At 47.6% G+C, this 23,911-nt stretch overlaps 1 protein-coding gene across 3 annotated transcripts in view; it reads left to right on the top strand.

Annotated features, from left to right (window-relative positions):
• The window catches only part of VPS13C (vacuolar protein sorting 13 homolog C), a 950,377-nt gene that overhangs the window by 787,517 nt on the left and 138,949 nt on the right, over nt 1-23,911 (top strand). For all 3 annotated transcript variants that reach the window (XM_063926503.1, XM_063926502.1, XM_063926504.1), the window contains one exon: nt 18,654-18,735. In XM_063926503.1, the coding sequence (XP_063782573.1) occupies nt 18,654-18,735 (82 nt within the window). The remainder of the gene's footprint in view (nt 1-18,653; nt 18,736-23,911) is intronic.

The following is a 23,911-nucleotide window of genomic DNA, read 5'->3' as shown; positions in this document are numbered from 1 at the left end:
ACGGCCGCCCTCAAGGAACCAGCTGATAGAAAGCTGGAAAATATCCTTAAAAGTATATACACACATACTGGTATTATACTGCGACCAGCAATCGCCTCAGCCTGGATGTGCAGTGCTGGGGTGGCTTGGTCGGATTCCCTGACTGAAAATATTGATACCCTGGACAGGGACAATATATTATTGACTATAGAGCATTTAAAGGATGCATTTCTATATATGCGAGATGCACAGAGGGATATTTGCACTCTGGCATCAAGAGTAAGTGCGATGTCCATTTCTGCCAGAAGAGGATTATGGACGCGACAGTGGTCAGGGGATGCGGATTCCAAACGGCATATGGAAGTATTGCCGTATAAAGGGGAGGAGTTATTTGGGGTCGGTCTATCGGACCTGGTGGCCACGGCAACGGCTTGAAAATCCACCTTTTTACCCCAAGTCACCTCGCAGCAGAAAAAGATACCGTCTTTTCAGGCTCAGTCCTTTCGTCCCCATAAGGGCAAGCGGGCAAAAGGCCACTCATATCTGCCCCGGGGCAGAGGAAGGGGAAAAAGACTGCAGCAGACAGCCTCTTCCCACGAACAGAAGCCCTCCCCCGCTTCTGCCAAGTCCTCAGCATGACGCTGGGGCCTTACAAGCGGACTCAGGCACGGTGGGGGCCCGTCTCAAGAATTTCAGCGCGCAGTGGGCTCACTCGCAAGTGGACCCCTGGATCCTGCAGGTAGTATCTCAGGGGTACAAATTGGAATTCGAGACGTCTCCCCCTCGCCGGTTCCTGAAGTCTGCTTTACCAACGTCTCCCCCCGACAGGGAGGCGGTATTGGAAGCCATTCACAAGCTGTATTCCCAGCAGGTGATAATCAAGGTACCCCTCCTACAACAGGGAAAGGGGTATTATTCCACGCTGTTTGTGGTACCGAAGCCGAACGGCTCGGTGAGACCCATTTTAAATCTAAAATCCTTGAACACTTACATAAAAAGGTTCACGTTCAAGATGGAGTCACTCAGAGCAGTGATAGCGAACCTGGAAGAAGGGGACTATATGGTGTCTCTGGACATCAAGGATGCTTACCTCCATGTCCCAATTTGCCCTTCTCACCAAGGGTACCTCAGGTTTGTGGTACAGAACTGTCACTATCAGTTTCAGACGCTGCCGTTTGGATTGTCCACGGCACCCCGGGTCTTTACCAAGGTAATGGCCGAAATGAGGATTCTTCTTCGAAGAAAAGGCGTCTTAATTATCCCTTACTTGGACGATCTCCTGATAAGGGCAAGGTCCAGAGAACAGTTAGAGGTCGGAGTAGCACTATCTCAAGTAGTACTACGACAGCACGGATGGATTCTAAATATTCCAAAATCGCAGCTGATTCCGACGACACGTCTGCTGTTCCTAGGGATGATTCTGGACACAGTACAAAAAAAGGTGTTTCTCCCGGAGGAGAAGGCCAAGGAGTTATCCGACCTAGTCAGGAACCTCCTAAGACCAGGCCAAGTGTCAGTACATCAATGCACAAGGGTCCTGGGAAAGATGGTGGCTTCTTACGAAGCGATTCCATTCGGCAGATTCCACGCAAGAACTTTTCAGTGGGATCTGCTGGACAAATGGTCCGGATCGCATCTTCAAATGCATCAGCGGATAACCCTGTCTCCAAGGACAAGGGTGTCTCTCCTGTGGTGGTTACAGAGTGCTCATCTCCTAGAGGGCCGCAGATTCGGCATTCAGGATTGGGTCCTGGTGACCACGGATGCCAGCCTGAGAGGCTGGGGAGCAGTCACACAGGGAAGAAATTTCCAGGGCTTGTGGTCAAGCATGGAAACGTCACTTCACATAAATATCCTGGAACTAAGGGCCATTTACAATGCCCTAAGTCAGGCAAGACCTCTGCTTCAGGGTCAGCCGGTGTTGATCCAGTCGGACAACATCACGGCAGTCGCCCACGTAAACAGACAGGGTGGCACAAGAAGCAGGAGGGCAATGATGGAAGTGGCAAGGATTCTTCGCTGGGCGGAGAATCATGTGATAGCACTGTCAGCAGTGTTCATTCCGGGAGTGGACAACTGGGAAGCAGACTTCCTCAGCAGACACGATCTTCACCCGGGGGAGTGGGGACTTCACCCAGAAGTCTTCCACATGATTGTGAACCGTTGGGAAAAACCAAAGGTGGACATGATGGCGTCCCGCCTCAACATAAAACTGGACAGATATTGCGCCAGGTCAAGGGACCCTCAGGCAATAGCTGTGGACGCTCTGGTAACACCGTGGGTGTACCAGTCAGTGTATGTGTTCCCTCCTCTTCCTCTCATACCAAAAGTACTGAGAATCATAAGAAGGAGAGGAGTAAAGACTATACTCGTGGCTCCGGATTGGCCAAGAAGGACTTGGTACCCGGAAATTCAAGAGATGCTCACGGAAGACCCATGGCCTCTACCTCTAAGAAAGGACCTGCTCCAGCAGGGACCATGTCTGTTCCAAGACTTACCGCGGCTGCGTTTGACGGCATGGCGGTTGAACGCCGGATCCTGAAGGAAAAAGGCATTCCGGATGAAGTCATCCCTACCCTGATCAAAGCCAGGAAGGATGTAACCGTACAACATTATCACCGTATTTGGCGTAAATATGTTGCGTGGTGCGAGGCCAGGAAGGCCTCTACAGAGGAATTTCAACTGGGTCGTTTCCTGCATTTCCTGCAAACAGGACTGTCTATGGGCCTCAAATTGGGGTCCATTAAGGTTCAAATTTCGGCCCTGTCTATATTCTTCCAAAAAGAACTGGCTTCTGTTCCTGAAGTTCAGACGTTTGTCAAGGGAGTACTGCACATACAGCCTCCTTTTGTGCCTCCAGTGGCACCTTGGGATCTCAATGTAGTTTTGGGATTCCTAAAATCACATTGGTTTGAACCACTCACCACTGTGGACTTAAAATATCTCACATGGAAAGTGGTAATGCTGTTAGCCCTGGCTTCAGCCAGGCGTGTCTCAGAATTGGCGGCTTTATCCTATAAAAACCCTTACCTAATTTTTCATACGGACAGGGCAGAATTGAGGACTCGTCCTCAATTTCTCCCTAAGGTGGTTTCAGCTTTTCACTTAAACCAGCCTATTGTTGTGCCTGCGGCTACTAGGGACTTGGAGCATTCCAAGTTGCTGGACGTAGTCAGGGCCCTGAAAATATATGTTTCCAGGACGGCTGGAGTCAGAAAATCTGATTCGCTGTTTATCCTGTATGCACCCAACAAGCTGGGTGCTCCTGCTTCTAAGCAGACGATTGCTCGTTGGATTTGTAGTACAATTCAGCTTGCACATTCTGTGGCAGGCCTGCCACAGCCAAAATCTGTAAAAGCCCATTCCACACGGAAAGTGGGCTCATCTTGGGCGGCTGCCCGAGGGGTCTCGGCTTTACAACTTTGCCGAGCAGCTACTTGGTCAGGGGCAAACACGTTTGCTAAATTCTACAAATTTGATACCCTGGCTGAGGAGGACCTGGAGTTCTCTCATTCGGTGCTGCAGAGTCATCCGCACTCTCCCGCCCGTTTGGGAGCTTTGGTATAATCCCCATGGTCCTTTCGGAGTCCCCAGCATCCACTAGGACGTTAGAGAAAATAAGAATTTACTTACCGATAATTCTATTTCTCATAGTCCGTAGTGGATGCTGGGCGCCCATCCCAAGTGCGGATTGTCTGCATTACTTGTACATAGTTATTGTTACAAAAATCGGGTTATTGTTGTTGTGAGCCATCTTTTCAGAGGCTCCTTCTGTTATCATGCTGTTAACTGGGTTCAGATCACAAGTTGTACGGTGTGATTGGTGTGGCTGGTATGAGTCTTACCCGGGATTCAAAATCCTTCCTTATTGTGTACGCTCGTCCGGGCACAGTATCCTAACTGAGGCTTGGAGGAGGGTCATAGGGGGAGGAGCCAGTGCACACCAGGTAGTCCTAAAGCTTTTTACTTTTGTGCCCAGTCTCCTGCGGAGCCGCTATCCCCATGGTCCTTTCGGAGTCCCCAGCATCCACTACGGACTATGAGAAATAGAATTATCGGTAAGTAAATTCTTATTTTCCGGCCTATCCTCAAACTCAAATCATTGAACAAGTTTGTGAGAGTGTCCAAATTCCGTATGGAACCTCTGCGCTCTATTGTGCTGGCCATGGAACCCGAGGACTATATGGTATCCCTGGACATACAGGATGCTTACGTGCACATGCCTATTGCCATATTGCATCAGCAGTATCTGTGGTTTGCTATTGGCAACCTTCATTTTCAGTTCCAGGCTCTGCCATTTGAACTGGCCACGGCACCTCAGATTTTCACCAAGGTCGTGGCCGTGATGATGGTTTTCCTCCGTCGTCAGGGAATCAGGATCCTGCCATATCTAGACGACTTGCTGATTCTGGCGAACTCTCAAGATGTCCTTCTCAATCAACTGGAGATGTCGGTCCAATTCCTACAAGCCCATGGGTGGCTCATCAATTGGAAGAAGTCCTCGCTGGTCCCTGCTCGGAGCATGGTGCACCTGGGGGTGCTGCAGGACACATACAGCCAAAGACTGTTTCTGTCTCCGGAGAAGGTCCTGAAACTTCAGGAAAAGATCAGATGCTTCCTCTCTCGCCAGAGAGTGTCGATGTACTCGGCGATGCAAGTACTAGGCCTCGTGGTGTCGGCTTTCGACATGGTAGAGTACGCTCAATTTCATTCCCGCCCTCTGCAGAGGTTAATCCATTCCAAATGGGATGGCCTGCCTCATCGGATCAGGTCTCAAATGATCTCTTTGACTCCGGAGGTTCGTCTGTCACTGAGCTGGTGGCTACAGGACCAACAGTTGAGCAGGGGCCGTCCCTTCTGTATCTCCAACTGGGTCCTCCTGACAATGGACGCCAGTCTGCGAGGTTGGGGCGCTGTGTTGGAGCAACACTCTCTCCAGGGTCGGTGGACCATCGAGGCATCTCTCCTCCCGATAAACATTCTGGAATTGCGGGCAGTATTCAATGCGTTGACACTGGCCCTGCCTCTAGTACAGAACAGGCCTGTTCAAGCACAGTCAGACAACGCCACCATGGTGGTATGCATAAATCATCAAGGCGGCACTCGAAGCCGCATGGCAGTGATGGAAGTGTCAAAAATCCTCCACTGGGCGGAATGCCATCTGCCAGCCATATCGGCAGTGTTCATTCCGGGAGTCCTCAACTGGGAAGCGGACTTCCTCAGTCATCAGGACGTGCACGCTGGAAAAATGGAGTCTTCATCCTGAAGTCGGTATCCGGACTCCAGATCGACAGCAAAAAGGTCGACAAACCTTAGGTCGACGCCAATTGGTAGACAAACCTTAGGTCGACATGGACAAAAGGTCGACAGGAACAAGGTCGACATGGAAAAATGTCGACATGAGTTTTTCAAGATTGTATTCTTTTTTGGAACCTTTTCATACTTAACGATCCACGTGGACTACGATTGGAACGGTAATCTGTGCCGAGCGAAGCGGTAGCGGAGCGAAGGCACCATGCCCGAAGCATGGCGAGCGAAGCGGTGCACTAATTGGGGTTCCCGGTCACTCTACGAAGAAAAGGAGACCCAAAAAAAAAACCATGTCGACCTTTTTCCATGTCGACCTTTTGTCCATGTCGACCTAAAGTGTCGACCAATTGGCGTCGACCTAATGTTTGTCGACCTTTTTGCTGTCGATCCTGAGTCCCAGACCCCCGAAGTCTTTCAACTCCTAGTGGACAAGTGAGGCCTACCAGATGCAGACCTGATGGCGTTGCGACACAATCACAAGGTTCCGGTATTCGGAGCAAGGACAAGGGATCCTCAAGCAGCATTCATGGACGCACTGGCAATTTCATGGAACTTTCAGCTGCCATACATGTTCCCTCCAATGTCACTCATGCCCAGGGCAATACGGAAATTCAAGCAAGAAGGAAAAAAAACTACTTCTAGTCGCTCCAGCATGGCCCAGACGGCATTGGTTCTCAGACCTGCAGGGTCTCTCGATAGAGTGTCCTCTTCTACTTCCTCAACACCCAGCCTCCTTGTTCAGGGCCCTTGTGTCTACCCGAACCTGGCCAGACTGGCTTTGACGGCGTGGCTCTTGAAGCATCACTCCTGAGAGCAAAAGGATTCTCTGAGGCGGCCATTCACACTATGTTGAAAGCCCGTACACCAGCTTCGGCTCAACTTTATTACAGGATCTGGAATTCTTACTTTACCTGGTGTGCTGCTAAGAATTATGATGCATATACTTTCAAAACTTCCAGACTGTTGGCTTTTCTACAGCAAGGCCTAGACTTGGGCCTTCGTCTGGCCTCCCTCAAGGTTCATATATCTGCCTTGTCAGTGTGGTTTCAGAGAAAAATTGTGTCTCTTCCTGACGTTCACACTTTCACTCGGTGTCCTACGGATTCAGCCTCCCTTTGTCCCTCCTGTGGCTCCATGGGATCTGTCTGTAGTATTAGATGCCCTGCAAGAGTATCCATTTGAACCTCGTGAGTCTGTGGACCTTAAATGCCTTACGCTTAAGGTCGTATTTCTGTTGGCTATTGCCTCTGCTAGGAGGGTGTCGGACTTAGGAGCTTTGTCCTATCGTTCACCCTTTCTGATTTTTCACCGTGACCGGGCTGTTCTTCGAACTTGCCCTGGTTATTTGCCTAAGGTGGTATCATCCTTTCACCTTAACAAGGAGATTGTGGTTCCAGCCTTCAACTCTTCTGGTCTATCTTCCAAAGAAAAATCTTTGGATGTGGTACGGGCTTTCCATATTTACGTGGAGAGGACTGTCTCGCTCAGGAGGTTAGATTCCCTTTTTGTACTCTCTGGTTTTCACAAACGTGGCTGGCCTGCGAATTAGCAAACCTTAGCCAGATGGATTAGAATGGTGATTTATTTATTTATTTTTATTTATTAACAGTTTCATATATAGCGCAGCAAATTCCGTTGCACATAATTCCTTGCACAAGCTTATGCGCAGGCTGGTCTCCCAGCTCCTGCTGCTATCAAGGCCCGTTCTACTCGGTCGATTGGATTTTCTTGGGCGGCCCGCCGTGGCGCGTCAGCTGAACAATTGTGCAAGGCGGCTACGTGGTCTTCTGTGAACAGGTTATTTGCTTTTGATACTTCCGCCTTCCAGGATCCTTCCTTTGGGCGCCGGGTTCTTGTGCCTGCTACAGTGCGTCCCCTCCCATGAGGAACTGCTTTAGGGCATCCCCGATGTTATTCCCTGTGGAATAAAAGTGTACCTGCTGCAGAAAAGGAGATTTATGGTAGATTTACCATTGTTAAATCTCTTTCTGCGAGGTACACTCGATTCCACAGGGAGCCCACCCTGACACACTTAGCTTCTTTGGGTTTGTATGGCATTAGCCACTAGTCCCTTCTCCTGTCGTGAGAATGTGGTTTTATGTGACTAACATCTACCGTCTCTCTTACCTGCTACTGCATTGGACTGGTTAACAAAACTGAGCTCCAGTGCCTGGAGGCGGGGTTATAGAGGAGGTGGTGAGGTGCATCCTGGGAACAGTCATAGCTTTAGCCTGTTGGTGCCTCGGATCAAGATCCAACTCTACACCCCGATGTTATTCCCTGTGGAATCCAGTGTACCTTGCAGAAAGAGATTTAACAATGGTAAGTCTACCATAGATCTCCTTATTTCGCAGTCAAGTAGAAATACATCAACGTTTTGCAGATGTAAGAATTATATATCTGCTTATTTACTTTAAATGTATAGATTGCAGAGTTAAGTAAAAATATAGCTGTACATACACTGCCACTGTGCATATGGGTAAACTGCATGTGAGTACAAGTTACATATATACAGTCCACTGCAGCCAGTAGGGATCTCATGTAGCCACACCACTTACCACGCAATGTTGTCGTAACGGGAGGTGTTTGGGGAGCAGTTGCTTCTTCACAGAAAACAAGAACGTATTAATATTCCTCATCATCTGATCTGGGGGACACTGCTAGCTCATGCAGGGTTAAGTTTGTTAGACTACAGCAGTAGGCACTAGAATACTAATCTGTTTGGCTTTGTGCCCCTACATAACCCTTCCCACTCCCTAAAGCCTCTGTTTTCTAGTGCCTGTGGACTGAGGTGCTATGACACAGATTTATCAAGTCTTTGAGGGTTATAAATTGCACGGTGATAAAGTAGCAACCAATCCGCTCCTGACTGCAGTTTTTAAACACAGCCTGTGACATGGTAGTCAGGATCTGGTTGGTTTGTACTTTATCACCATGCAATTTGTCACTCTCTATGGCTTCATAAATCTGGGCCCCTCTTTGTTGCTCCTTTGAAGTTAGCTTTATTTGACTTTTTTTAATTTATTTTTTTGTGTCGCCAGCCTAAAGGTGTGTACACATGGCAAAATAAATCTGTAAGATTTTAACTATATAGTCAAAATCTTAAGGAAAATTAGTGCATATCTCATGGTGTTAGGCAGCTTGCGATACAGATTTGATCCCGATGCGAACTCCCGTGGGGTCGATATCGTAAGGCTAGATAGACTGTGCAGGCAAGTCAATCTGGACTATCTAGTGTCCTATCTAGTACAAAGTAAAGTCAAAATCGTACATAGACAAAATCGAAAGTACAGATTGTCAAAATCTGTACTCTCTGAGCTCTGGGAGAGTTCAAGGGAAATCGCAGAGTCAAAATCGGGCATAGCAAGGATCTCACCGTGTGTAGGCACCTTCAGCTAATTTTTACAGTGCTCAGGCAGTTAGAGTGGTTCCAGTTAGCCAGACCTAAAAATCCCTTTCTGCCCCAGCTTTACTGTAATTTATAGTGTCTGTGCACAGATCACCAGTTTTCTCTGGGAAATCTCTGGGATCTGGAGCACAAAAAGCTTGGGAGAGGGTTTTTTTTTTTTTTACCTCTGATAAGCAAACCATTCCCTACCTGTGTGTAGCGCAGGGCTGCCTCATTAGAAGTCCCGACAATGCCACCTGTGAGTGGACCCTGTGTCTGGGTGTTTTCCCTTTCACAGACCATCATGCTGTGGGATAAGCCTTGTTCCTTCCTCCTTGGTGAGGCTCCATTACTCCAGATGAGCACTGCAGCTTCAGGACATCCACAGATTGAGCAAGTTTAAGTAGCTGTGAGCTATAGAGGGGGATTGAGGGGCTTATAAAAAGACTGTTACATAGTACTCTGTGGAGAGCAGAACTTTTCATTATTAGCCTGATAAAACTGTGTGCATAGGTGAGAGAGCCTCAAAGTCCACTGTGTTTTGGATCTCCTGCAGTTTTACATACTGTACACACTAGAAGATTTTGAGCTCAAAGTAACTCACTTTTGGTGTTTTGAGCTCAAAACCTCCTGGCGTGTATGGCTGGGCGATGAGCGCTGATGCGCGCACCCGCATCATCACTTGCCGCCGCCGTCCGTCGGCCAGTTATACCGGTCGAGTGAAGCACTTTCCACAGTCTCCTGCTGTGGAAAGTGGTTCATCCCTGTGAACTTCGCTGGGCACAGTGAAAATCGCTCACTGTGTATGCACTAAGCGATTTTCCGGCCAGCGATGTTCACATAATCGCTTTGCATACACACTGGGCAAAAATGCCAGTGTGTATCGAATCGGAAGGGCATATATACTGTATATATATTACTACTACTAAATTACCTGTCTGTTAACCAGGCATCTGTCTGTGGGCATTATAGGCTGTGATTTATTTATTTTTGTTAATACTGCTACTGAGGGTAACTCATACTTGCCTACATTCAAAATCTCTTTGGGAGAAGACGCTGCTTCCCAGTGCGGGAGGCACGTCTGGGCTGCACATCACTATGCCTAGTCCCCAATATGCCATGATTCGCGGGTCAGTGGGAGGGGCTAAATAATGCAAATTTGCATAATTTAGCCATGCCCCCTCCATACAGCACCGCAGTTCCCTGTGTGATCTCCTCATCTTGCGCACTTTACTGGGATGCGGGAGATCTGGCCACTCTTCCTTCCAGAATGGTATGGAGCCATCAGATGAGCAGTGTCTTTTCGGCAGATTCCCCAGTATGCTTTTTAACAGGTGGGCAGGTATAGTAGTTGTCCTTGTATAGGGGGTCATTCCGAGTTGTTCGCTCTGTATTTTCTCTGACGTCCTAGTGGATGCTGGGAACTCCGTAAGGACCATGGGGAATAGCGGCTCCGCAGGAGACTGGGCACAAAAGTAAAGCTTTAGGACTACCTGGTGTGCACTGGCTCCTCCCCCTATGACCCTCCTCCAAGCCTCAGTTAGATTTTTGTGCCCGGCCGAGAAGGGTGCAATCTAGGTGGCTCTCCTGAGTTTCTTAGTAAAAGTTTAGTTTTAGGTTTTTTATTTTCAGTGAGACCTGCTGGCAACAGGCTCACTGCATCGAGGGACTAAGGGGAGAAGAAGCGAACCTGCCTGCTTGCAGCCAGCTTGGGCTTCTTGGCTACTGGACACCATTAGCTCCAGAGGGACCGAACACAGGCCCAGCCTCGGAGTCCGGTCCCAGAGCCGCGCCGCCGGCCCCCTTACAGAGCCAGAAGCAAGAAGAGGTCCGGAAAATCGGCGGCAGAAGACATCAGTCTTCACCAAGGTAGCGCACAGCACTGCAGCTGTGCGCCATTGCTCCTCAGGCACACTTCACACTCCGGTCACTGAGGGTGCAGGGCGCTGGGGGGGGGCGCCCTGAGCAGCAATAGAAACACCTTGGCTGGCGAAAATACATCACATATAACCCCCAGGGCTATATGGATGTATTTTAACCCCTGCCAGAATACAGCAAAAAGCGGGAGAAAAGTTCGCCGAGAAGGGGGCGGAGCCTATCTCCTCAGCACACGGGCGCCATTTTCCCTCACAGCTCCGCTGGAAGGACGTCTCCCTGACTCTCCCCTGCAGTCCTGCACTACAGAAAAGGGTAAAACAAGAGAGGGGGGCACTAATTAGGCGCAGTATAAATAAAACAGCAGCTATAAGGGGAAAAACACTTCTATAAGGTTATCCCTGTATATATATAGCGCTCTGGTGTGTGCTGGCATACTCTCCCTCTGTCTCCCCAAAGGGCTAGTGGGGTCCTGTCCTCTATCAGAGCATTCCCTGTGTGTGTGCTGTGTGTCGGTACGATTGTGTCGACATGTATGAGGAGGAAAATGGTGTGGAGGCGGATCAATTGCCTGTAATGGAGATGTCACCCCCTAGGGAGTCGACACCTGAGTGGCTGAGCTTATGGAAGGAATTACGTGACAGTGTCAGCTCTTTACAAAAGACGGTTGATGACATGAGACAGCCGGCTACTCAGCTCGTGCCTGTCTAGGCGTCTCAAAAGCCATCAGGGGCTCTAAAACGCCCGTTACCTCAGATGGCAGATACAGACGCCGACACGGATACTGACTCCAGTGTCGACGATGAAGAGACGAATGTGACTTCCAGTAGGGCCACACGTTACATGATTGATGCTATGAAAAATGTTTTACATATTTCTGATAATACAAGTACCACTAAAAAGGGTATTATGTTTGGTGAGAAAAAACTGCCTGTAGTTTTTCCTGCATCTGAGGAATTAAATGAAAGTGTGTGATGAAGCGTGGGTTTCCCCCGATAAAAAACTGATAATTCCTAAAAGGTTATTAGCATCATACCCCTTCCCGCCAGAGGATAGGGCACGTTGGGAAACACCCCCTAAGGTGGATAAAGCGCTCACACGTTTGTCAAAACAGGTGGCACTACCGTCTCCTGATACGGCCGCCCTTAAGGAACCTGCTGACAGAAAGCAGGAGAATATCCTAAAATGTATATACACTCACACGGGTGTTATACTGCGACCAGCAATCGCCTCAGCCTGGATGTGCAGTGCTGGGGTGGCTTGGTCGGATTCCCTGACTGAAAATATTGATACCCTAGATAGGGACAGTATATTACTGACTATAGAGCATTTGAAAGATGCATTTCTATATATGCGTGTTGCACAGAGGGATATTTGCCGACTGGCATCAAGAGTAAGTGCGCTGTCCATTTCTGCCAGAAGAGGGTTATGGACGAGGCAGTGGTCAGGTGATGCTGATTCCAAAAGGCATATGGAAGTATTGCCTTACAAAGGGGAGGCGTTATTTGGGGTAGGTCTATCAGACCTGGTGGCCACGGCAACTGCTGGGAAATCCACATTTTTACCCCAGGTAGCCTCTCAACATAAGAAGACGCCGTATTATCAGGCGCAGTCCTTTCAGCCCCATAAGGGCAAGCGGGCAAAAGGCTCCTCATTTCTGCCCCGTGGCAGGGGGAGAGGAAAAAGGCTGCAGCAAACAGCCAGTTCCCAGGAACAGAAGCCCTCTCCCGTTTCTGCCAAGTCCTCAGCATGACGCTGGGGCTTTACAAGCGGACTCAGGCACTCCCCTAAAGTCTGCTTTACCGACGTCTCCCTCCGACAGGGAGGCGGTATTGGAAGCCATTCACAAGCTGTATTCCCAGCAGGTGATAATCAAGATACCCCTCCTGCAACAGGGACAGGGGTATTATTCCACGCTGTTTGTGGTACCAAAGCCGGACGGCTCGGTGAGACCTATTTTAAATCTGAAATCCTTGAACACTTACATACACAGGTTCAAATTCAAGATGGAGTCACTCAGAGCGGTGATTGCGAACTTGGAAGAAGGGGATTATATGGTGTCTTTGGACATCAATGAGGCTTACCTCCATGTCCCAATTTACCCTTCTAACCAAGGATACCTCAGGTTTGTGGTACAGAACTGTCACTATCAGTTTCAGACGCTGCCGTTTGGTTTGTCCACGGCACCCCGGGTCTTTACCAAGGTAATGGCCGAAATGATGATACTCCTTCGAAGGAAGGGAGTTTTAGTTATCCCGTACTTGGACGATCTCCTGATAAGGGCAAGATCCAGGGAACAATTGGTAGTCGGGGTAGCACTATCTCAGGTAGTGTTGCGGCTGCACGGTTGGATTCTCAATATTCCAAAATCGCAGCTGATCCCGACGACAAGACCTCTGCTTCAAGGTCAGCCGGTGCTGATCCAGTCGGACAACATCACGGCAGTCGCCCACGTGAACAGACAGGGCGGCACAAGAAGCAGGAGGGCAATGGCAGAAGCTGCAAGGATTCTTCGCTGGGCGGAAAATCATGTGATAGCACTGTCAGCAGTGTTCATTCCGGGAGTGGACAACTGGGAAGCAGACTTCCTCAGCAGGCACGACCTCCACCCGGGAGAGTGGGGACTTCACCCAGAAGTCTTCCACATGATTGTAAACCGTTGGAAAAAACCAAAGGTGGACATGATGGCGTCCCGCCTCAACAAAAAATTAGACAGGTATTGCGCCAGGTCAAGGGACCCTCAGGCAATAGCTGTGGACGCTCTAGTAACACCATGGGTGTACCAGTCAGTGTATGTGTTTCCCTCCTCTGCCTCTCATACCCAAGGTACTGAGAATTATAAGACGGAGAGGAGTAAGAACTATACTCGTGGCTCCGGATTGGCCAAGAAGGACTTGGTACCCGGAACTTCAAGAGATGCTCACAGAGGACCCGTGGCCTCTACTTCTAAGAAGGGACCTGCTCCAGCAAGGACCCTGTCTGTTCCAAGACTTACCGCGGCTGCGTTTGACGGCATGGCGGTTGAACGCCGGATCCTGAAGGAAAAAGGCATTCCGGAAGAAGTCATTCCTACCCTGATCAAAGCCAGGAAGGATGTGACCGCAAAGCATTATCACCGCATTTTGCGGAAATATGTTGCGTGGTGCGAGGCCAGGAAGGCCCCAACGGAGGAATTTCAACTGGGTCGATTCCTGCATTTCCTGCAAACAGGAGTGTCTATGGGCCTAAAATTAGGATCCATTAAGGTTCAGATTTCGGCCCTGTCGATTTTCTTCCAGAAAGAACTGGCTTCAGTTCCTGAAGTTCAGACGTTTGTCAAGGGGGTGCTGCATATACAGCCTCCTTTTGTGCCTCCAGTGGCACCTTGGGATCTCAATGTAGTTTTGGGTTTCCTAAAATCACATTGGTTTGAACCGCTTAAATCTGTGGATTTGAAATATCTCACATGGAAAGTGGTCATGCTGTTGGCCCTGGCTTCGGCCAGGCGCGTGTCAGAATTGGCGGCTTTATCTTATAAAAGCCCTTACCTGATTTTTCATACGGACAGGGCAGAATTGAGGACTCGTCCACAATTTCTCCCTAAGGTGGTTTCAGCGTTTCACCTGAACCAGCCTATTGTGGTACCTGCGGCTACTAGGGACTTGGAGGACTCCAAGTTGCTGGACGTTGTCAGGGCCCTGAAAATATATGTTTCCAGGACGGCTGGAGTCAGAAAATCTGACTCCCTGTTTATCCTGTATGCACCCAACAAGCTGGGTGCTCCTGCTTCTAAGCAGACTATTGCTCGTTGGATTTGTAGTACAATTCAGCTTGCACATTCTGTGGCAGGCCTGCCACAGCAAAAATCTGTAAAAGCCCATTCCACAAGGAAGGTGGGCTCATCTTGGGCGGCTGCCCGAGGGGTCTCGGCTTTACAACTTTGCCGAGCAGCTACTTGGTCAGGGGCAAACACGTTTGCTAAATTCTTCAAATTTGATACCCTGGCTGAGGAGGACCTGGAGTTCTCTCATTCAGTGCTGCAGAGTCATCCGCACTCTCCCGCCCGTTTGGGAGCTTTGGTATAATCCCCATGGTCCTTACGGAGTTCCCAGCATCCACTAGGACGTCAGAGAAAATAAGAATTTACTTACCGATAATTCTATTTCTCGTAGTCCGTAGTGGATGCTGGGCGCCCATCCCAAGTGCGGATTGTCTGCAATACTTGTACATAGTTATTGTTAACTAAATCGGGTTATTGTTGTTGTGAGCCATCTTTCCAGAGGCTCCTCTGTTATCATGCTGTTAACTGGGTTCAGATCACAAGTTGTACGGTGTGATTGGTGTGGCTGGTATGAGTCTTACCCGGGATTCAAAATCCTTCCTTATTGTGTACGCTCGTCCGGGCACAGTATCCTAACCGAGGCTTGGAGGAGGGTCATAGGGGGAGGAGCCAGTGCACACCAGGTAGTCCTAAAGCTTTACTTTTGTGCCCAGTCTCCTGCGGAGCCGCTATTCCCCATGGTCCTTACGGAGTTCCCAGCATCCACTACGGACTACGAGAAATAGAATTATCGGTAAGTAAATTCTTATTTTTTTCTCGCAACGGAGCGATTAGTCGCTAATGCGCATGCGCAATGTCCGCAGTGCGACTGCGCCAAGTAAATTTGCTATGCAGTTAGGAATTTTACTCCTGGCATTACAAGGTTTTTTCTTCGTTCTGGTGATCGGAGTGTGATTGACAGGAAGTGGGTGTTTCTGGGCGGAAACAGGCCGTTTTATGGGTGTGTGCGAAAAAACGCTACCGTTTCTGTGAAAAACGCGGGAGTGGCTGGAGAAACGGAGGAGTGTCTGGGCGAACGCTGGGTGTGTTTGTGACGTCAAACCAGGAACGACAAGCACTGAACTGATCGCAGATGCCGAGTAAGTCTGGAGCTACTCAGAAACTGCTAAGAGGTGTGTGGTCGTAATTTAGAGAATCTTTAGTTCGCAATTTTAAGAAGCTAAGATTCACTCCCAGTAGGCGGCGGCTTAGCGTGTGTAAAGCTGCTAAAAGCAGCTTGCGTGCGAACAACTCGGAATGACCCCCATAATCTGTTTCCCACAGTGCTTGGTTTCCATTTAAGTGGCCACTCCAGCCAAATGGACACTGTTCATCTGATGGATCGGGCTTCCATACCATCCTGGAAGTCAGGTCTGTACATCAGAGACATTTGGCCCATCCATCAAGCCAGAGTGGATGAGCACAGTGCTGCTAAGCGCACATGCAGAATCGGCATAAACTGCAGGGAGATTGCTCCCAGGCTCCAGGTCTCAACTCTGTGGACTATTTCTCTATCCTTTTTTGCTGTCCAGTTTATGAATGCACTAATACTGGACAGGACATTACAGATTGGAGTCCTTAAATATTGATCTTTAGGGGAGGATTTAATATACTACAGCAAAATGTATAGTTTCCATCAACTGCTCCCTCCACAGTGCTATGATTCTTTTTTATTTATTTATTTATTTTTTATTTATTTTATCAGATATATGCTGATTTTATATACTACTAGCTGTTCTACCCTTTCTTCGTACTGGACTTTCTGATTTTCACGATTGTACATATACATGAGTGTTAATAATTTGGTAAATCTATAGAGATGTACATTTGAGACGTGTTAATGTAAGTAAATATTAATCCATGGTTATTGGCGTTACCCGAGGAGCACCCATAGTAAATATGGTTAAAAGTGAAAGGACCATTTTTGTATTTATTGAAATTCTGCACACTGGAGGTGCAAATCCAAATTTCTATCCAATTGTCCGTTTCAGCGTTATCGTTCACGAAACGCAAGCCACGCATCTTTAATGAATGACATCATTATGTCAACCAGCCAATTACTTAGTTTTCCGATTTCCCACCTGAAGAACACCTAAGTTAAGATTCAGCTTCCTATCGTATAGTATCGGAAAGTAAGAGAATTAGTGATCAGTCAGTCTGTCAGTGAGTTAAGTGAGTAAGGGCTCTTGTCTGTGTGTGTGTATATATATACACTGCTCAAAAAAATAAAGGGAACACTTAAACAACACAATGTAACGCCAAGTCAATCACACTTCTGTAAAATCAAACTGTCCACTTAGGAAGCAACACTGATTGACAATCAATTTCACATGCTGTTGTGCACACGGAATAGACAACAGGTGGAAATTATAGGCAATTAGCAAGACACCCCCAATAAAGGAGTTGTTCTACAGGTGGTTACCACAGACCACTTCTCAGCTCCTATGCTTTCTGGCTGATGTTTTGGTCACTTTTGAAAGCTGGCGATGCTTTGACTCTAGTGGTAGCATGAGACAGAGTCTACAACCCACACAAGTGGCTCAGGTAGTGCAGCTCATCCAGGATGGCACATCAATGCGAGCTGTGGCAAGAAGGTTTGCTGTGTCTGTCAGCGTAGTGTCCAGAGCATGGAGGCGCTACCAGGAGACAGGCCAGTACATCAGGAGACATGGAGGAGGCCGTAGGAGGGCAACAACCCAGCAGCAGGACCGCTACCTCCGCCTTTGTGCAAGGAGGAACAGGAGGAACACTGCCAGAGCCCTGCAAAATGACCTCCAGCAAGCCACAAATGTGCATGTGTCTACTCACACGATCAGAAACAGACTCCATGAGGGTGGTATGAGGGCCCGACGTCCACAGGTGGGGGTTGTGCTTACAGCCCAACACCGTGCAGGACGTTTGGCATTTGCCAGAGAACACCAGGATTGGCAAATTCACCACTGGCGCCCTGTGCTCTTCACAGATGAAAGCAGGTTCTCACTGAGCACATGTGACAGAGTCTGGAGACGCCAAGGAGAATGTTCTGCTGCCTACAACATCCTCCAGCATGACCGGTTTGGCAGTGGGTCAGTAATGGTGTGTGGTGGCATTTCTTTGGGGGGCCGCACAGCCCTCCATGTGCTCGCCAGAGGTAGCCTGACTGCCATTAGGTACCGAGATGAGATCCTCAGACCCCTTGTGAGACCATATGCTGGTGCGGTTGGCCCTGGGTTCCTCCTAATGCAAGACAATGCTAGACCTCATGTGGCTGGAGTGTGTCAGCAGTTCCTACAAGACGAAGGCATTGATGCTATGGACAGGCCTGCCCTTTCCCCAGACCTGAATCCAATTGAGCACATCTGGGACATCATGTCTCGCTTCATCCACCAACGCTACGTTGCACCACAGACTGTCCAGGAGTTGGCGAATGCTTTAGTACAGGTCTGGGAGGAGATCCCTCAGGAGACCATCCGCCACCTCATCAGGAGTATGCCCAGGCATTGTAGGGAAGTCATACAGGCACGTGGAGGCCACACACACTACTGAGCATCATTTTGACTTGTTTTAAGGACATTACATCAAAGTTGGATCAGCCTGTAGTGTGTTTTTCCACTTTAATTTTGAGTGTGACTCCAAATCCAGACCTCCATGGGTTAATAAATTCGATCTCCATTGATAATTTTTGTGTGATTTTGTTGTCAGCACATTCAACTATGTAAAGAACAAAGTATTTAACAAGAATATTTCATTCATTCAGATCTAGGATGTGTTGCTTAAGTGTTCCCTTTATTTTTTTGAGCAGTGTATATATATATATATATATATATATATAATTATTTTTTATTTTATTTTTTTCTTATGCCATCTAAAAATATTTAAACCAACACCTGTACACCCTAAAGTGCTGGTCATTTTAATTGTTATTGTGGTTTTTGTATACCAGTTTTGCTATCTGGTTGTTCTGCAGCTGCTAAAAGGAGTGCAGGTAATTTGTTATTTAAGTAGTGACTGATAGTAAGCACTATGTCACCCCCTGTTTTTTAGAATTAGGATATTGTTCTCCCAGTTGTTCCAGGGGCAGTAGCATCTTCTACTTCCACATCTGTTGGATGTTGTCCATACTTTATGGATTTCTATTAACCATACTGCCTCAATTGGGCGTATAGATTCTTTTTTGGTATTGATGGCCCAAAGAGGGGTTGGCCAGCATTAAAGTGTTCCATTGCCAATTGGGTTATTTCTGCTACTCTCCAGGTGTGTCTGTTTTCAGATGAGCTTGTCCTGTTTCCCTTACAAGTCTTACTAGCTTGTGTATTTTAACAGGTGGATAACCAGCTTCCTGGTTCCATGTTCCCTGCAGTCTTCCATCCAGTGGCACCTCCAAAATCAATTGCTCTGGACTCTGGTAAAGATCTTATTTTGTAATGTTGCCTGATTTATATTGTGTCACCAACTTTAGTAGCTATGACGTAAATGTCATAATGCTGTGCAAAATGTATTATGTTCTTTTACTTTAGAACATGTTATGTTCAGCATATTGCAGACATTTGTAAATGTACATTATGTAGCCCATTTATATAACATTATTTAAACTAAATAATAATTTAAACAATATTGTTTAAATGGAAGTTATTTGTACATGAAGCTAACATGCACCTCTATTGAAAACATTAGTGTGATGGGATAGAGTCCAGCAACAGGCCGGATAGATGTATACGGCTGATTCCCTGAATTATATTCAAGTAAAAATGAATACAGATTTTTTTTTTCCTTATTGTACTTAGGGGGATAGTCAATAAAAATTGCGAAAAATCAGTATCCAATTAGTTGCGAAAAGTTATTGTCGAAAAAGTCTCCATAGGTTTTATCGTAACTTTGCTTTCACTGTCCCTGAGCAAGTGATTAGTAGCACAAAATAACTATTTTAATGAAAAAATGGGGGGATTTGGTTCAGAACCCCTGGGACACCCTGAATGACTAATTAGGCACTTAAAAGTTTTTAATTATTTTTAACTGGTCAATAATGACGTCATTTTTGGGGTTAAAAAATGCAAAGTGATGGAAGTTGGGGTACAAGGTATGGGACAGGTATATTGCGGTGCTTTATGAGTGTGACAAGTGTTTTTAGGCTTGCAGGTGGGAGTACTTTTTTTTTTTTTTTTTTAGTGCCTATAAATAACCCAAATATATACTTATATACTTACATCCATTTTTATGTACTCCTAATTTAATGAGAGCACTTATTTTGCTGGAAAAAATTGTTTCACATTTTTACAAAAATACATATAACAGCCATTTGACCCAATTTAAGTACACCAAATGGTTTTATTATGGCCACTAATAGACTTTTATAATACCCGTTTTTCCTATACTTATCTCTGGTTTTGCCGTGTAGAATTATCATGTAAATCCTGTTGTTTTTTGTTTGTTATTTTTAGGCTTTGGAATAGGATAGGTGCTAAAAATGGGAGCGTGCATACCCCGATACGCCATTTTTGCTCCAAGTTTTGTGCGATAGTTGCAAAAAGCTGACCTGCGATAAATTGCTACGTTTTCTCTGCAAACAGGATAACCCCCTTAATTGTAATATAATCTTTATTTAATAGAAATTAAGGTGTCAGAAAGCTTGCAAACCACTGAATTATATTTAATTTCTCTATCGTCCTAGTGGATGCTGGGGTTCCTGAAAGGACCATGGGGGATAGCGGCTCCGCAGGAGACAGGGCACAAAAAGTAAAGCTTTAGGATCAGGTGGTGTGCACTGGCTCCTCCCCCTATGACCCTCCTCCAAGCCTCAGTTAGATTTTTGTGCCCGGCCGAGAAGGGTGCAATCTAGGTGGCTCTCCTAAAGAGCTGCTTAGAAAAGTTTAGCTTAGGTTTTTTATTTTACAGTGAGTCCTGCTGGCAACAGGATCACTGCAACGAGGGACTTAGGGGAGAAGAAGTGAACTCACCTGCGTGCAGGATGGATTGGCTTCTTTGGCTACTGGACATTAGCTCCAGAGGGACGATCACAGGTACAGCCTGGATGGTCACCGGAGCCTCGCCGCCGGCCCCCTTGCAGATGCTGAAACAAGAAGAAGGTCCAGAATCGGCGGCATGAAGACTCCTCAGTCTTCTTAAGGTAGCGCACAGCACTGCAGCTGTGCGCCATTTCCTCTCAGCACACTTCACACGGCAGTCACTGAGGGTGCAGGGCGCTGGGAGGGGGGCGCCCTGGGAGGCAATGAAAACCTATTTTTGGCTAAAAATACCTCACATATAGCCTCCGGGGGCTATATGGAGATATTTAACCCCTGCCAGAATCCGTTAAGAGCGGGAGACGAGGCCGCCGAAAAAGGGGCGGGGCCTATCTCCTCAGCACACAGCGCCATTTTCCCTCACAGAAAGGCTGGAGGGAAGGCTCCCAGGCTCTCCCCTGCACTGCACTACAGAAACAGGGTTAAAACAGAGAGGGGGGGCACTAATTTGGCGTTAGAAATATATAAAAAAGATGCTATAAGGGAAAACACTTATATAAGGTTGTCCCTATATAATTATAGCGTTTTTGGTGTGTGCTGGCAAACTCTCCCTCTGTCTCTCCAAAGGGCTAGTAGGTCCTGTCCTCTATCAGAGCATTCCCTGTGTGTGTGCTGTGTGTCGGTACGTGTGTGTCGACATGTATGAGGACGATGTTGGTGAGGAGGCGGAGCAATTGCCTGTAATGGTGATGTCACTCTCTAGGGAGTCGACACCGGAATGGATGGCTTATTTAGGGAATTACGTGATAATGTCAACACGCGCCAAGGTCGGTTGACGACATGAGACGGCCGACAAACAATTAGTACCGGTCCAGACGTCTCAAAAACACCGTCAGGGGTTTTAAAACGCCCGTTTACTTTAGTCGGTCGACACAGACACAGACAGGGACACTGAATCCAGTGTCGACGGTGAATAAACAAACGTATTCCTTATTAGGGCCACACGTTAAGGGCAATGAAGGAGGTGTTACATATTTCTGATACTACAAGTACCACAAAAGAGGGTATTATGTGGGATGTGAAAAAACTACCGTAGTTTTTCCTGAATCAGATAAATTAAATGAAGTGTGTGATGATGCGTGGGTTCCCCCCGATAGAAAATATGGGCGGTATACCCTTTCCCGCCAGAAGTTAGGGCGCGTTGGGAAACACCCCTTAGGGTGGATAAGGCGCTCACACGCTTATCAGAACAAGTGGCGGTACCGTCTATAGATAGGGCCGTCCTCAAGGAGCCAGCTGACAGGAGGCTGGAAAATATCATAAAAAGTATATACACACATACTGGTGTTATACTGCGACCAGCGATCGCCTCAGCCTGGATGTGCAGAGCTGGGGTGGCTTGGTCGGATTCCCTGACTAAAAATATTGATACCCTTGACAGGGACAGTATTTTATTGACTATAGAGCATTTAAGGATGCATTTCTATATATGCGAGATGCACAGAGGGATATTTGCACTCTGGCATCAAGAGTAAGTGCGATGTCCATATCTGCCAGAAGATGTTTATGGACACGACAGTGGTCAGGTGATGCAGATTCCAAACGGCACAAAGGTGTATTGCCGTATAAAGGAAGAGGAGTTATTTGGGGTCGGTCCATCGGACCTGGTGGCCACGGCAACTGCTGGAAAATCCACCGTTTTTACCCTAAGTCACATCTCTGCAGAAAAAGACACCGTCTTTTCAGCTTCAGTCCTTTCGTCCCTATAAGAGTCATATCTGCCCAGGGATAGAGGAAAGGGAAGAAGACTGCAGCAGGCAGCCCATTCCCAGGAACAGAAGCGTTCCACCGCTTCTGACAAGCTCTCAGCATGACGCTGAGACCGTACAGGACCCCTGGATCCTACAAGTAGTATCCCAGGGGTACAGATTGGAATGTCGAGACGTTTCCCCTGCGCAGGCTCCTGAAGTCTGCTTTACCAAGGTCTCCCTCCGACAAGGAGGCAGTATGGGAAACAATTCACGAGCTGTATTCCCAGCAGGTGATAATTAAATTACCCCTCCTACAACAAGAAAAGGGATATTATTCCACACTATATTGTGGTACTGAAGCCAGAAGGCTAGGTGAGACCTATTCTAAATCTAAAAAAATTTGAACACTTACAAAGGTTCAAATCAAGATGGAGTCACTCAGAGCAGTGATAACGAACCGGGAAGAAGGGGACTATATGGTGTCCCGAGACATCAGGGATGCTTACCTCCATGTCCCAAATTTGCCCTTATCACTAAGGGTACCTCAGGTTCGTGGTACAGAACTGTCACTATCAGTTTCAGACGCTGCCGTTTGGATTGTCCACGGCACCCCGGGTCTTTACCAAGGTAATGGCCGAAATGATGGTTCTTCTTCGAAGAAAAGGCGTCTTAATTATCCCTTACTTGGACGATCTCCTGATAAGGGCAAAGTCCAGGGAACAGTTGGAGGTCGGAGTAGCACTATCTCGGATACTGTTACAACAGCAGGGGTGGATTCTAAAGATTCCAAAATCGCAGCTGATCCCGACAACAAGTCTCCTGTGCTTAGGGATGATTCTGGACACAGTCCAGAAAAAGGTGTTTCTCCCGGAAGAGAAAGCCAGGGAGTTATCCGAGCTAGTCAGGAACCTCCTAAAATCAGTGCATCATTGCACAAGGGCCATAGTAAAAAAATGGTGACTTCCTTCGAAGCAATTCCAGTCGGCAGATTTCATGCAAGAACTTTTCAGTGGGATCTGCTGGACAAATGGTCCGGATCGCATCTTCAGATGCATCAGCGGATAACCCTATATCCAAGGACAAGGGTGTCTCTCCTGTGGTGGTTACAGAGTGCTCATCTTCTAGAGGGCCGCAGATTCGGCATTCAGTTTTGGATGTTGGTGACCACGGAGGCCAGCCCGAGAGGCTGGGGAGCAGTCACACAAGGAAAAAATTTCCAGGGAGTGTGATCAAGTCTGGAGACTTTTCTCCACATAAATATAGCTAAGGGTAAATTTATAATGCTCTAAGCTTAGCAAGACCTCTGCTTCAAGGTCAGCCGGTATTGATCCAGTGGGATAAAACATCACGGCAGTCGCCCACGTAAATAGACAGGGCGGCACAAGAAGCAGGAGGGCAGTGGCAAAAACTGCAAGGACTTTTCGCTGGGCGGAAAATCATGTGATAGCACTGTCAGCAGTGTTTCATTCCGGGAATGGAAACTGGGAAGCAGACTTCCTCAGTAGGCACGACCTCCACCCGGCAGAGTGGGAACTTCATGGGGAAGTTTTCCACATGATTGTAAACCGTTGGGAATTACCAAAGGTGGACATGATGGCGTCCCGTCTGAACAAAAAACGGGACAGGTATTGCGCCAGGTTAAGAGACCCTCAGGCAATAGCTGTGGACGTTCTGGTAACACCGTGGGTGTACCAGTCGGTGTATGTGTTCCATCCTCTGCTTTTCATACCTAAGGTACTGAGAATTATAAGACGTAGAGGAGTAAGAACTATACTCATGGCTCCGGATTGGCCAAGAAGGACTTGGTACCCGGAACTTCAAGAGATGCTCACAGAGGACTTATGGCCTCTGCCGCTAAGAAGGGACTTGT

Source organism: Pseudophryne corroboree, chromosome 6 (assembly GCF_028390025.1).
Source record: "Pseudophryne corroboree isolate aPseCor3 chromosome 6, aPseCor3.hap2, whole genome shotgun sequence".
NCBI classification, from domain to species: Eukaryota; Metazoa; Chordata; class Amphibia; order Anura; family Myobatrachidae; genus Pseudophryne; species Pseudophryne corroboree.
This window is presented reverse-complemented; position numbering and strand designations above follow the sequence as displayed.